Source organism: Delphinapterus leucas, chromosome 15 (genome assembly GCF_059928025.1).
Source record: "Delphinapterus leucas isolate spDelLeu-1000000601 "Yukka" chromosome 15, BTC_Dleu_Yukka2, whole genome shotgun sequence".
NCBI classification, from domain to species: domain Eukaryota; kingdom Metazoa; phylum Chordata; class Mammalia; order Artiodactyla; family Monodontidae; genus Delphinapterus; species Delphinapterus leucas.
The window spans coordinates 25,163,999-25,179,505 of NC_143143.1; the positions used below are offsets into that span (position 1 = coordinate 25,163,999).

Sequence of the window (15,507 nt, forward strand, 5' to 3'; positions counted from 1 at the left end):
AATGACAGTGTTCTGGAAGTGAAGTCAGTGATCCAAGCGCAGCCACAGTGAGTGATAAAGAACAGCCAGGGGCCCCTCCATTCACTCATTTAATCACCACTTAGCCCCTATGAGGTCAGTACTGTACTTAGCTCCATTTTACAGATGAGGACTGAGGCCCAGAAGTTAAGGAACTCGTCCAAGTTTACCTGGCTCATAAGTGGCAGTGTTGGGCTTTGAACCTCCAACTGCACGCTGTGTGCTGCCCCTGCATGACAGAGGGGGTTTCACAGCCAGGTCCCACGTCCCAGGCTCTGCCTCCTCTGCTGAACCCTGGCTCACCCCGGTAAAAACCCTAAGTGTTGGTTCACGGTGTCAACCTCCTGGAGCTTGAAGATGGAACCCTCCCGGCTTGGGGGATGGTGGGCAGGAGGGTCCTTCCCTGGGGGAGATGACACCTGAGGTTGGGTGAGAGCTACCTGGAAAAGAACACTGCAGACACAATGAATTGCTTATGCAAGGGTATTGGGGAGACCCGAGCTTTTGGACTATGTGCAGTGTTTCCTGCTGTTTCCCAACCCCAGGTTCATAGCTGATACTTGATTATATTTGCCAAGTGAATAAGTGGATGAATGAATAATGTTCCTGGAAGAACCCAGGGAGGATGGAGAGAGGGGGGAGGAGGCAGATCAGAGAAAATGGATGCTCAGCGAGTGGAGGCTGCACAGCCCATGGGTGTCAAAGCTGGCATCCGGACCCCGAGGTACCAACCCCCATAGAGTGACACGGCTCCCTTGACCTTGCAGAAACAGAACCCCCGGCCAGTGCCAAGGACCGCAGAGGCTCTGCTGGAGGTGGGAGGCTTGAGGGTGGACCAGAGAGGTGAGTTTGCTCTGGTGCAGAGCTTGGGGAGGGCACAAAAGCTGAGGCTGAAGCAAGGCGGCTGTGTCACCACCTGCATCTCAACCATTCTGGATTGAACATCTGCTTAAGACCCACCGTGGGGCTCAGCCGTGGGATAATTCACCAGAGACTATGTGACAATCGATTAGCCACAATGATTAAGTCCCCACATGTTCTGTTCACAGGATGACCAGTTTGCCCTCAGATGTGATGAATCCCTTAAAGTTTATCAGAGTTGTCATGGCTGGAGTGGGGCAGGGCCAGCTCCAAAGAAGGATCCACGCCATAGTTGTTAATGTCCGTGCCAGGCCCTGTCACTCATGCTCTGAAGGACATCAGCATTGCTTGGTGCTGGTGGGGGCCACCAGGAGGAGGCCTGCTGCCCCCTTTAGCCAGGCCATAGCTGGGCTCCTGTGCTCTCCCTTTTCATAGAAAGCGACCTTGTGAGACAGAACGACAGACCACTGGGAACCAGAGGGTGGGAGCTTAAGTGCCAGCTGTTAGGGAACTGCAGGGGGAACCGGAGGGCCTCGGTCCCTGAGGTTGGGCCCCAGTTCCTCCCATCCCAGCTAGCCAGCCAGAGTACTCCTGGGCCACACATTGGACCGGCCTGCCGTCTTCACAGTGCACAGTATCCTAAGTAAGACCAGATAGGTAGATAATAGGTAGAGAGGTAAGTAGGTAGGTAGACAAATAGGGTGACAGACAAACAGATAGATGATGAATGGATGAATAGACAGATAGATGATAGGTAGAGTTCATAGACAGATGGATGTAGGTAGATAAATATTGTATTGGAAAAACCTGCTAGTCTTCCCTCTTTCTCTCCATTACTCTCACACAACTACAATGTTCACTCTGACACCAGATGGGTGCCCCCTGCCCCCCCGCAAACCTTCACACCAAGCAATTCTCCACAACTCAGTTCTGACACTGTCTATCTGGAGATGTCAGATCCCACAGGTTAAGGGCTCAGTCCCTCAAGTCTGCTCCCCCCACTTCAGATGCCAATTGCAAGTAGTAGGTCTCCAGGCTTCCCCCAACTTCTGTCCTACTTGGGGACAAAATGGGGGTTTGCATCACCCCCTCCTTGAGTTCAAGTGATTTGCTAGAACAGCTCACAGAACTCAGGGAAACACGTACATTCGGCAGTTTATTAAAGGATGTGACAAAGGAGACAGAAGAGCCAGCTGAGGAGATTCACAGGACGAGGTCTGGGAGGGTCCCACATGCAGGAGCTTCTGTCCCCATGGAGCTTGGTGTATCAACCTCTGGGTATGTGGATGTGTCCGCTAACCTGGAAGCACCCGGAATCCCATACTGTTGGGGTTTTATGGAGGCTTCCTCGTGTGGGCATGATCCGTTATTAACTCCATTTGCAGCCCCTCTTCCCTCTCTGGAGAATGCGGGTGGGGCTGAAAATTCCAAGCTTCTAGTCATGGCTTAGTCTTTCTGATGACCAGCCCCCAACCAGGAGCCATCCAGGAGCCCACCCAGAGTCACCTCAGTAGAACAAAAGATGCTCCTAGGGCTCTTATCACTTAGGAATTTACAAGGGTTTTAGGAACTCTGTGTCAGCGATGGGGTCAAAGACCAAGTATATATTTCTTAACATAAATCACAATATCACAAAGATGGATAGGTGAATAAATAGATTGATTGATAGATAGACAGACAGATAGGCAGCCAGAGAGACATAGATTATCCCCATTTTACACCTGAGGAAACTGAGGCACAGAGAGATTGTCAGCTGCCCATGGTTTCACAGTTAGCAGATGGTAATTCACATTTAAGGCTGTCAGCCTACTCAGCCACAGATAAAAGGAACATTCAAGAAATCTTCAGCATCTGAATTGTGCAAAGCTGACTTCCTGCAAACCTGGACTGACAAATCTGAGAATAAACAGCAGGTGCAAAATGATTGCAGCAAAGCTTAGAACAAAATGAAAACCAAGTTCCAAAGTTGGCAAATAAGTTCATTCAGTGAGATGGCGTCGGAAGAACAGGCTTGCCTGACTCTGGGGTGATAGGTGGCATCTAGCTGGGCACCACAGAGGGAGGACTGGGGCATGGCACCTAGTTGGTGCTCAGTACGTTAGTTGAATGAATGAATGAAAGAGTGGCTCAGTGGCTTCCAGCGGCCATGAGGGTTGGGCATATACACCCCACGAAGAGAGACACTGATTTGTCCTCATTTCCTCTAAATGACAGGTCCATGAAGTTAGTCCCTGAGAAGGACAGCGCCACTTCAGAGGCCCAGACAGGGGTTCCCCTAGATGATCCTGAGGGGGCAGCACAGCCAAAAGGAGAGGACAGCATGCAATATGGCAGGGTAACCACCCGCTGCTCCCTCCCCCCCTCCACATCCACTGCCACTGCTGCCCCCGGGGACTCAGGACCTCCCAAGAGATACAGCACTTGGGGGGGGGAACGGGGCTGGGGGGACGACTCACCTTTATTGAACACCTACTATGTGCCACGTAAGATTCTAGATACTTCATACTTCTTAATGCCCACAACCACCCTAAAATCAGATGGTGATAGCTCCATTTTAGAGATGAAGAAACTGGGTTCTTAAAGAGTTTAGACATTTGTTTGTGTTCTCACAGCTAGCAAGTGACCAACTTGGGACTCAAACCTAGGACAGTCCGAATCTGAAACTTGTACTACTTCTTCTCTCCTATGCTGCTTTGTCCACCCATCCCCCACCCATTCACCCACCTACCTACTCATTCATCCATCCATCCATTTACCTTTCCACCTATTCACCCATCCATCCCACTCACCCATCCATCCACCTACCCATCTACTCACTCTTCTATCCATCTCACACAACCATCCACCCATCTGCCACCCTGCCATCCATCCATCCATCCGCTCATTTATCCCCCCACCCTCCTACAGACCCACTCATTTATTCATCCACCCACCCACCTACCCATTTACTCACCCATTCGCCCACTCAACCATCCACCTGCTCATCCATCCAGAAGACATTTACAGAACCCCCACTGTGTGCCAGACAAAGTTTCTGCCTTGGTGGAGCTTGCCGGCTAGTGGTGGGGGGCAGGGGAGAGAGTGAGAAAACAATTATGCTAATAAGCAAGGTGATATCAGGTAGTGATAAATGCTATAAACAAAATAAAGAAAGTGATGAGACAGGGACCGACCAAGGATCAGGGACCTGCTTGGATAGGATGCTCTGAGGAGTGACATTTGACATCCCTGAAGGATGCGAAGGAAGTAGCCATGGAAAGAGCAGGGGGAGGAGCATTCCAGGCAGAGGGAACAGCAGGGGCAGAGACTCTGAGGTGAGAAGGAGCTTAGGGTGCCAGAGAAAAGAAAGGGATCCCATGAAACCAGCGGATAGTGCGTAGACGGTAAGGTGAAAGAGTGTACAAGAGGTTTAGAATTTCTCCTCAGAGCAAGAGAAAGTCCAGGGCAGGTTAGCAACAGCAAGATGTTTTCAACAGCAAGTGGATGTTTTCAAAAGTTCACTCTGGCTGCAGCTGCATGGAGAATTTCAGATTTGTAGGAACCAGACTTTAAACAAGTGGCTTAATCTCTCTGTGCCTCAGTTTCCCTATCTGTCAGGTGGGAATTATGATGAGGATGGAGACACATGCTTGTCCCATAGTAGGTGTTCAATAAATCACTCCAAACTCAGAAAGTGCCACAGCCTGTTAAGGCTCCCACTGCCATCTGGGAGCCATAGAGGAAGGGGGTCCTGAGGCTGGGCGGGCCTGGAGGGGAGAGGATGCTCCAGGTGGGAGGTACTGCATGGTGGTTCCATCTGCCCCACTGGCAAGTTTTGGGGGCCCCACCTGGCCTCTCCTCTCTCCCCCTGGGGTGTCTCTCTGTCCCCATCTCTCCTACGTGTGCTACAGGTGAAGGCTACCATGTACCTGACCTACCTACGAGCTGTGGGCGCCCCGCTCTGCCTCCATGCACTTTTCCTCTTCCTATGCCAGCAAGTGGCCTCCTTCTGCCGTGGCTACTGGCTGAGCCTGTGGGCAGATGACCCCACCGTGGACGGACGGCAGACTCACGCAGCCCTGCGGGGCTGGGTCTTTGGGCTCCTGGGCTGCCTCCAAGGTACCCTTGCCAGCCTTCCTCACTCTCCATCCTCCAGCTCCACCCGAGGGTTTCTCAGGGCTCCTTCGCCCACACCTCCCTGGCTCACCCTGTCCTTCCTGAACATCTGTGCAAATGTCCTGGGTCCAAACACAGACCTGCATCCTTAAGATGGGGCTGGGGAAGTGGGGGACAGGGCACATCCCTACTTTTACAGAAGCCTCAGAGTCTCTTCCAGCCTCATCAGCAAAGGCAGAATCTTGGCCTCCAGATGCTGGGGCAGCTGAGCACTTAGGTGGGGCAGCAGATCCACTGGACTCTGCCCCTCTCCCAAGCTGAGGACAGCCCCAAGTCTGACTGCTGGTGACTTCCAGCACCCCACCCCAATCCCACGCTTCTGCCACTGCCCCACCCCCATGCCCCAGAGGAGGTAGAGCCCTGCATCACATCCCCACCATCATCTCCTCCCATCTTCTCTTCCTTTTTAAAAAATAGATTTATTTTTTTAGAGCAGTTTTACATTCACAGCAAAATTGAGCAGAAGATACAGAGATTTCCCTACTCATCTATAACCTCCGTCATTACCAACATCCCCCCACCAGAGTGGTACATTTGTTACAAATGAACCTATATCCACACATCCTAGTTAGCCAAAGTCTGCAGTTTTCATCAGGGTTCACTCTTGGTGTTGTACATTCCATGGGATGGACAAATGTATAATGACATATATCCACTGTTACAGTATCATACAGAATAGTTTCACTGCCCTAAAATTCTCTGTACTCCACCTATTCATCTCCGTTTCACTGATCTAGTTGTCTATTCTTTCACCAATACCACAGAGTCTTTTTTCCTGAGTTGTATACCATAATATTTTGTCCCAGTTTTGTTGATATAGTTGACTTACAGCACTGTGTAAGTTTAAGATGTAGAGCATAATGATTTGGCTTACATACATCACGAAATGATGACCACAGTGAGTTTAGTGAACATCCGTCATCTCATATAAATACGAAATTAAAGAAATAGAAAAAACATTTCCTTGTGATGAGAACTTTTAGGATTTACTCTCTTAACTTTCATACATAACACACAGCAGTGTTTATTATATTTATCATGTTATACATTACACTCCTAGTGCTTAGTTATCTTATAACTGCAAGTTTGTACCTTTTGACGGCCTTCATCCAGTTCCCCCTCCCCGCATTCCCCTGCCTCTGGTAATCACAAATCTGATCTATGAGTTTGTTTGGTTTTGAAGTATAATTGACATACAACACAATGTTAGTTCCTGTTACACACATAGCAATTCGATATTTCTCTACATTTCAAGATGATGACCACCTAAGTCTAGTTACTATCTGTCACCATGAAAAGATATTATGTAATTATTCACTATATTCCCCCACACTATATATTTCATACATCTGACCCATTTATTTTGCAAATGGAAATTTGTACCTTTTAGTCTCCCTCACCTATTTTGCTCCTTCCTTCTGGCAACCACATGTTTTTTCTCTGTATCTATGACTCTGTTTCTGTTTAGTTATGCTTGTTCATTTGTTTTTTAGATTCTACATATAAGTGAAATTATACAGTATTTGTGTTTCTCTGACTTATTTCACTTAGCATAATACCTTCTAGGTCCACCCATGTTGTCACAAATGGCAATATTTCATTTCTTTTTTATGGCTGAGGAATATTCCATTGTATATATACCACCTCTTCTATATCCACTTATCTGTCAGTGGGTACTTATGTTTCTTCCATATCTTGGCTATTGTAAATACTGCTGCAATGAACATACGGGTGCATATATCTTTTCAAATTAGTGTTTTCATTTTCTTTGGATAAATATCCAGAAGTGGAATTGCTGGATTGCATGGTAGTTCTATTTTTAATTTTTTGAGGAATCCCCATACAGCTTTCCATAGTGGCTGCCCTAGTTTACATTCCCACCAACAGCGCATGAGGGTTCTCTTTTCTCCACATCCTCACCAACACTTGTTATTTGTTGTCTTTTTGATAATAGCCATTCTGACAGGTGTGAGATGATATCTCATTGTGGTTTGATTTACATTTCCCTGATGACTAGTGATGTTGAGTATCTTTTCATGTACCTGTTGACCATCTGTATGTCATCTTTGAAAAAATGTCCATTCAGATCCTCTGCCCATTTTTTAATTGGGTTGTTTGATTTTTTGATGTTGAGTTGTATGAGTTATTTGTATATTTTGGATATTAATCCCTTATCAGATATATCATTTGCAAATAACTTCTCCCATTCAGTAGGCTGATTTTTTCATTTTCTTGATAGTTTACGTCACTCTGCAAAAGCCTTTTAGTTTAATGTAGTCCCATTTATTTATTTTTGCTTTTGTTTTCTTGCCTGAGGGAACATATTCAAAAAAATATTACTAAGGCCAATGTCAAAGAGCATACTGCCTGTTTTCTTCTAAAAGTTTTATGGTTTCAGGTCTTATGTTTAAGCCTTTAATCCATTTTGAATTTATTTTTGTATATGGTATGAGAGAGTAGTCTAGTTTGATTCTTTTTCATGTACCAGTTTGATTCTTTTGCATGTAGTGTCCATGTTTCCCAGTACCATTTATTGAAGAGGCTGTCTTTTTTTTTTTTTAATCCAATCCAACCTTATGTCTTTTTTTTTTAATTGGGGTATAGTTGTTTTACAATGTTGTGTTAGTTTCTCCTGTACAGTGAAGTAGAGTTCCCTGTGCTATACAGCAAGTTCTTATTAATTATCTATTTTATACATATTAGTGTATATATGTCAATCCCAATCTCCCAATTCATCCCACCCCCACCCCCACCCCCCGCTTTCCCCTCTTGGTGTCCATACGTTTGTTCTTTACATCTGTGTCTCTATTTCTGCCTTGCAAACACCAGTTCATCTGTACCATTTTTCTAGATTCCACATATATGTGTTAATATACGATATTTGTTTTTCTCTTTCTGACTTACTTCACTCTGTATGACAGTCTCTAGGTCCATCCATGTCTCTACAAATGACCCAGTTTCCTTCCTTTTTATGGCTGAGTAATATTGAAGAGGCTGTCTTTTCCCCATTGTATATTCTTGCATATTTTTTGTAGATTAATTGCCCATATAATGTGGGTTTATTTCTGGGCTCTCTATTCTGTTCCATTGATCTGTGTGTCTGTTTTTGTGCCAGTACCATATGGTTTTGATGACTGTAGCTTTGTAATACAGTTTGAAATCAGGAAGTGTGATACCTCCAGCTTTATTCTTCTTTCTCAAAATTGTTTTGGCCATTCAGGATCTTCTGTGTTTCCATACAAATTTTAGAATTATTTTTTTCTAATTCTGTGAAAAATGCCATTGATATTTTGATAGGGATTGCATTGAACCTGTTGATTACCTTGGGTAGTATGAGGATTTTAACAATATTAATTCTTCCAATCCATGAGTATGGTATATCTTTCCATCTGTGTCATCTTCAATTTCTTTCAACAGTGTCTTACAGTTTTCCAAGTAAAGGTCTTTTACCTCCTTAGCTAGATTTATTCTGAGATATTTTATTCTTTTTGATGCAACTGTAAATGGGATTGTTAAGTTCCTTTCTAATAGTTCACTGTTAGTGTATAGAAATGCAACATATTTCTGTATATTAAATTTGTATTCTGCAACTTTACTGAATTCATTGTTGGGTTCTAGTAGTTTTTTGGTGGCATCTTTAGGATTTTCTATGTATAGTATCATGTCATCTCTAAATGGTGAGTTTTACTTCTTCCTTTCCAATTTGGACTCCTTTTATTTCTTTTTCTTGTCTAATTGCTGTGGTTAAGACTTCCAATATTACGTTGAATAAAAATGGTGATAATGGGCATCCTTGTCTTGTTCCTGACCCTAGAGTAAATGCTTTGAGCTTTTCAACACTGTGTATGATGTTAGCTGTGGGCTTGTTGTGTATGGCCTTTATTATGTTGAGGTGTATTCCCTCTGCTTTGTTGAGAATTTTTATCATAAATGGATGTTGTAGTTTGTCAAATGGTTTTTCCATACCTATTGAGATGATCGTGTGATTTTTATTCTTCAGTTTGTTAATGTGGTGTATCACACTGCTTGCTTTGTGGATATTAAACCATCTTTGCATCCCTGGGATAAATCCCACTTGATCATGGTGTATGGTCCTTTTAATGTATTGTTGAATTTGGTTTGCAAATATTTTGTTGAGAATTTTTGCATTTATGTTCACCAGTGATGTTGGCCTGTAATTTTCTTTTTTTGTTCTATCTTTGTCTGATTTTGGTATCTGGATGATGCTGGCCTTGTAGAATGACTTTGGAAGTGTTCGTTCCTCTGCAATTTTGAATAGTTTGATAAGGATATGTGTTAACTTGTCTCTAAAGAGTCTGGACCATCTGGTCCTGGACTTTTTTTTTTTTTTTTTTTTTTACTTATTCAATTTCATTCCTGGTAATTGGTCTGTTCATATTTTCTATTTCTTCCTGTTCAGTCTTGGGAGGTTGTACATTTCCAGGAATTTGTCCATTTCTTCTAGGTTGTCCATTTTATTGGCATATAATTGTTCATAGTCATCTATTATAATCATTTCCACTTGCATGGAATAGCTTTTTCCATCCCCTCACTTTCAATCTCTGTGTGTCTTTAGGTCTAAAATGAGTCTCTTGTAGGCAGCATACATGTGGGTCTTTTTTTATATCCACTCAGCCACTCTATGTCTTTTGATCAGAGCATTTAGTCCATTTACATTTAATGTACTTACTGCCATTTTGTTCATTATTTTGGGGTTATTTTTATAGTTCTTTTCTGTTCCTTTCTTCTTCTTTTGTTCTCTTCCCATGTGATTTGATGACTATCTTTGGTGTTATTTTTGAATTTCTTTCTCTCTTTTTTTGTGTGTGTCTATTATAGATTTTTGGTTTGTGGTTAGCATGTGGTTTAAATATAGCAATCCATATATGTGTGGGTTTTTTAAGTTGTTGATCTCTTAAGTTCAAAAGCATTTAACAACCTTGCTTTTTTTTTCTCTCCCTGCCACATTTACTGTTTTTGACATCATATTTTACATCTTTTTGTTTTGTATATCCCTTAACTACTTATTGTGGATATAGATGATTTTATGACTTTCATCTTTTAATCTTCCTATTGGCGTTATATGTGGTTGGTTTAGCACTTTTACTGTATATTTGCTTTTACCAATGAGATTTTTCCTTTTGTACTGTTTGTATTTCTAGTTGTGGGCTTTCCTTTTTTTGCTGGCATATAGGAAAGTGATTGAATTTTTCATACTAACCTTGCATCCTGGAATGTTGCTATAATTGCTTATTAGTTTCAGGAGTTTTTGGTCAGTTCTTTTAGATTTTCTACATAGATGATCATGTAATCTGCAAACAAATACAGCTTTATTTCTTCCTTGGAAATCTGCATACCTTTTATTTCCTTATCTTACTGCATTAACTAGGACTTCTAGCAGGGTGTTGAAGAAGAGTGGTAAGAAGGGACATTCTTGCCTTGTTCCAGATCTTACTGGGAAAGCACCAAGCTTCTCACCATTAGGTTAGCTTCTCACCATTAGGTTTTTAATAGATATTCTTTATCAAGTTGAGGAAGTTCTCTATTCCTATTTTACTGAGAGAGGTTTTGGGTTTTGTTTTGGGGGGGTTGTTTTTGTTTATTTGTTTTATCATGAATAGGTACTGGATTTTGTCTAATCTTTTTCTGCATCTATTGACATGGTCAGGTGATTTCTTTTTTAGCCTATTGATGTGATAGATTACATTAATTGATTTTTAAAATATTTATTTATTTATTTGGCTGCACTGGGTCTTAGTTGTCACACGCAGTATCTTCATTGCCACATGCAAGATCTTCATTGTCGCAGGTGGGATCTTTAGTTGTGGCATGCAGGATCTAGTTCCCTGACCAGGGATCAAACCCAGGCCCCTTGCATTGGGAGCGTGGAGTCTTAACAACTGGACCACCAGGGAAGTCCCAATTTTTCAAATGTTGAAGCAGCCTTGCATATCTGGGGTAAATTCCACTTGGTCATGATGTATGATTCTTTTCATACATTGTTGGATTTAATTTGCTAATATTTTGTTGAAGATTTTTACATGTACGTTCTTGAGAGATATTGGTCTATACAGTTTTCTTGTACTGTCTGTCTGATTTTGGTATTAGGAAATGTTGCCCTCATAGAATAAGTTAGAAAGTATTCCCTCAGCTTCAACCCTCTGAAAGAGAGTGTAGGGAATTGGTATCATTTCTCCTTAAATATTTGTTAGTGAACTCATCTGGGACTGGCAGTTCCTGTTTTGGAAAGTTATTAATTGTCAATTCAATTTCTTTAATAGTTATAGGCTATTCAGATTGTCTGTTTCTTCTTGCATAAGTTTTAGTAGATTGCATCTATCAAGGAACTGGTCCATTTCTCCTAGGTTATCAAATTTATGGGCAGAGAGTTGTTCGTGGTATTCCTTTTTTATACTTTTAATATCCATGGGATCTGTAGTGATGTCCCTTTTAAAATTTTTTCAGACGTTAGTAATTTGTGTCTTCTCTCTTTCTTCTTAGCCTGGCTAGAAGCTTATCAATTTTCTGATCTTTTCAAAGAACTAGGCTTTGGTTTCATTGATTTCCTGTTTTCAATTTCACTGATTTCTACTGTAATTTTTATTGTTTCTTTTCTTCTGCTCACTTTGGATTCAATTTTCTCTTCTTTTTCTAGTTTCCTAAAGTAGAAGCTTAGACGATGGATTTTAGAGCTTTCTTTTTTCTAATATATATTTATTCAGTACTAAACATTTCCCTCTAAGTACTGCTTTTATTACATGCCCCAAATTTGGTAAGTTGTGTTTTTATTTTCATTTAGTTCAAAATATTTTAAAATTGCTCATGAGGTTTCTTCTTTGACCCACATGTTACTTAGAAATGTGTTAATATTCAAGTATTGGGGATTTTCCAGGTATTTGTTATTTCTAGTATAATTCCACTGTGGTCTGAGAACAGATATTGTATAATTTCTCTTCTTTTAAATTTGTTAAGGTGTATTCTATAGTCCAGAATTGTGGTCTATCTTAGTGAATGTTTCATGTGAGCTTAGGAATTTGTGTTCTGCTCCTGTTAGATGAAGTGGTCTGTTTATGTCCATTATATCCAGTTGAATGATGGTGTTGTTGAGTTCATCTCTGTCCTTACTGATTTTCTCCCTGCTGGATTTTCTGCCTTTTCTGATAGAGGGGTGTTGAAATCTCCAGCTATGATAATGGATTCATTTATTTCTCCTTGCAGTTCTATCAGTTTTTGCCTCACATATTTTGATGCCCTGTTGTTAGGCAATACACATTAAGGATTGTTAAGTCTTCTTGAGTAACTGACCCCTTTATCATTATGTAATGCCCCTCTTTATCCCTGATAACTTTCCTTACTCTAAAGTCTGCTCTATTTGAGGTTAATATAGCTACAAACTATACAGGTATAATATACTAACTATTTAAAACTATATGTCTCAAACTAGCTTAAGCAACAAGAGAATTTATTGGCTTGTGGGACTGGAATCCATAGGTAACTAGCTTGAGGTATAGCTGGATCCACGGGTCCAGCAAATGCTGGAAGATTAGCTTCATTTTCTTCCTCTATGATAGCTTCCTGTCCAGGCAGGCTACTTCCCCTGGTGCTAACATAGTATCCCACAAAGTGAGTACCTCTTCCCAGAAGTCCCAGCAGAGTCCCAGGTCTCATTGGCCTGACTTGGGTCATGTGTTCACCCCTGAGCCAACTGCAGTGGTTTGGATGGGCTAGGGATGAAATTTTCCCCACCCCAGAAACAGAGAGTGAAGTTAGCTCCGTTCCAAGCACACAGATTGGCATTGGGAGGACGGGGGTGTATTAGTTTCCTAGGGCTGCCATAAAACGGACTACCACAAACTTGGTAGGTTAGAACAACAGAAATTTTTATTCTCTCACAGTTCTGAAGCCAGAAGTCCAAAATCAAGGTGTCAGCAAAAATTGGTCCCTCTTGGAGGCTCTGAAGGAGAAACTGTCCCATGCCTTTCTCCTAGCTTCTGCTGGTTGCCAGCCATCCTTGGCATTCCTGGGCTTGTGGTGTATCACTCCAGTCTCTGTCTCCGTCTTCACATCATCTTCTTCTCTGTGTCTCTGTGTCCTCTCCTCTTCTTATAAGGACACTAGTCATCGGATTTAGAAGCCACCCTAAATCCAGGATTTCACCTCAAGCTCTCACTAATAACATCTTCAAACGCTCTCTTTTTTTTTTTTTTTTTGCGGTACGCGTGGCCTCTCCCGTTGCGGAGCACAGGCTCCGGATGCGCAGGCTCAGCGGCCATGGCTCACGGGCCCAGCCGCTCCGCGGCATGTGGGATCTTCCCAGACCGGGGCACGAACCCGTGTCCCCTGCATCGGCAGGCGGACTCTCAACCACTGTGCCATCAGGGAAGCCCCAAAGGCCCTCTTTCCAAATAAGGTCACGTTCTGAGGTTCCTGGTGGACATGAATTTGGGGGGAGACACTATTTAACCCACTGCATGGTGGTCCCATCAAAGGATAAATCAGGGTGGCCAGTTCATAACATAGCCACCACAGGGTGATGGGGGTCTCCAGCCCTTATGCCTTGACCCCTTCTCTCTCCCCAGCAATCGGGCTCTTTGCCTCCATGGCCACAGTGCTCCTAGGAGGGATCCGGGCATCCAGCCTGCTCTTCCGGGGGCTCCTGTGGGACGTAGCACAGTCTCCTATTGGCTTCTTTGAGCGGACACCCATTGGGAACCTGCTGAACCGCTTCTCCAAAGAGACAGACATAGTAGACGTGGACATCCCAGACAAATTCCGGTCTCTACTGATGTATGCCTTCGGACTCCTGGAGGTTGGCCTGGTGGTGACAGTGACCACCCCGCTGGCTGTCGTGGCCATCCTGCCGCTGCTGCTCCTCTATGCTGGGTTTCAGGTAAGGGGAGGTTGGAGAGGCTCCTGGGGCCAGCCGAGGTCACCTCCACCAGTTCCCTGTCTCAGTGTAAGAGGTTCTGGCCAGCTGGACATCTAGGAGCTGGCCCTAGAAGAATTCTCAGAGACAGAGACACCACAGTCTGTTTCTAACACTTACTCTCATCTCTGTCTCCCAAACGTTCACATCAAAGTTCTTAACGTCTAACAGTTTATCCTGCTGCTGTTGCTGAAATCAGCTATCTCTTCCTCAGTGATCTGGAAACCAAGAAGGCATTGCAAGCACTCAAAGACCATTGTATTAGGCTCGACTCTTTCAGTTGCCAGAACCAGAGACCAACTTAAATTAGCTTAAACACAAGAACAGAATTTAATGGCTTATGCTCCCAGGGTGCAGGGGGTCAGCTCTCACTAGGACGCTGTCACTCTTTCCATATCTTCCCTCAGTGGTTTTTGAAGTGTGCTATCAGACCAGCAGCATCAGTTTCACCTGGGAACTAGTTAGAAATGCACATTCTCAGGCACCATTCAAGACCTACTGACTCAGATACTATGGAGCTGTGGCCCAGAAATCTGGGTTTTAATGAACCTTCCAGGTAATTCTGATCCATGCTAATATTTAAGAATCACTGGCTCAGCTCTGCTTGGCCTAATTTTGCACACACTCCTTTTCCAGGGGGCAGGTCTGATGGCCCCCTTGCAACCCTATACTCACAGCCTCCCACCTCAGCAACCCCCAACACAGAGCAACTTTTCTCCAGCTCAGCATTCACACATCCATCCCAGGGAAGATTCTGATTGGCCTTTCATGAGGCATGTGTCATTCCTGAGCTCATCACTGTGACCAAAGGAATAGTTTACTCTGCCTAGCAGGGCTGTGTCATGTGACTACCTCCATGATCTGGTCTCATGATTAACCGCCAACCCCCCATCCCCACCAAGGAAATCAGAAGTAGAAGAAACCATGGTAGCCAGACAAAACTCAGAAGTAGAAAAAACAAAACAAAACATGGTAGCCAGACAAAAACCATGGCCATCGCTGCCCTCCACAACTATCCCAAGTCTTTTCTATAGCCTCTTGACCTGGGGGAGGAACTGCTTCTCTAGAGCTTTGGAGTCGGACAGAGATGTGTTTGAATCCAGGTCCTGCCACTTGCTTGCTATAGAGGCTTAGACCAGCTGCTTAATCCCTCTGAGCCTCTGGTGTTCTTACCTATAAACTGTGAACGACACTAATGCCCACCTCACAATGACTGAATACTGCAGTTGACCCTTGAACGACGTGAGGATTAGGGGCACTGACCCTCCTTGCAATTAAAAATCTGCTTAGAAGTTATAGTTGGCCCTCTGTATACACAGTTCCTCCGTAGCCACAGATTCAACCAAGTGCAGAACGTAGTACTGTAGTATTTACTATTGAAAAGTATCCACAAATAAGTGGACCTGTGCAGTTCAAACCCATGTTGTTCGAGGGTCAACTGTATTTGGAAAGAGCCTGGCATGCAGCCTGGGTGATCAGCAAATGTAGATTCCTTCCTGCCTGCCAGCCGCACACAACTTCCAACCTCAAACCAAATAACAATATAT

At 43.5% G+C, this 15,507-nt stretch overlaps 1 protein-coding gene across 1 annotated transcript in view; it reads left to right on the forward strand.

Annotated features, from left to right (window-relative positions):
- The window catches only part of ABCC6 (ATP binding cassette subfamily C member 6), a 58,503-nt gene that overhangs the window by 32,588 nt on the left and 10,408 nt on the right, over nucleotides 1-15,507 (forward strand). The window contains exons 21-24 of the mRNA XM_089895398.1: nucleotides 786-861; nucleotides 3,094-3,214; nucleotides 4,770-4,977; nucleotides 13,614-13,924. Of these exons, the coding sequence (XP_089751524.1) occupies nucleotides 786-861; nucleotides 3,094-3,214; nucleotides 4,770-4,977; nucleotides 13,614-13,924 (716 nt within the window). The remainder of the gene's footprint in view (nucleotides 1-785; nucleotides 862-3,093; nucleotides 3,215-4,769; nucleotides 4,978-13,613; nucleotides 13,925-15,507) is intronic.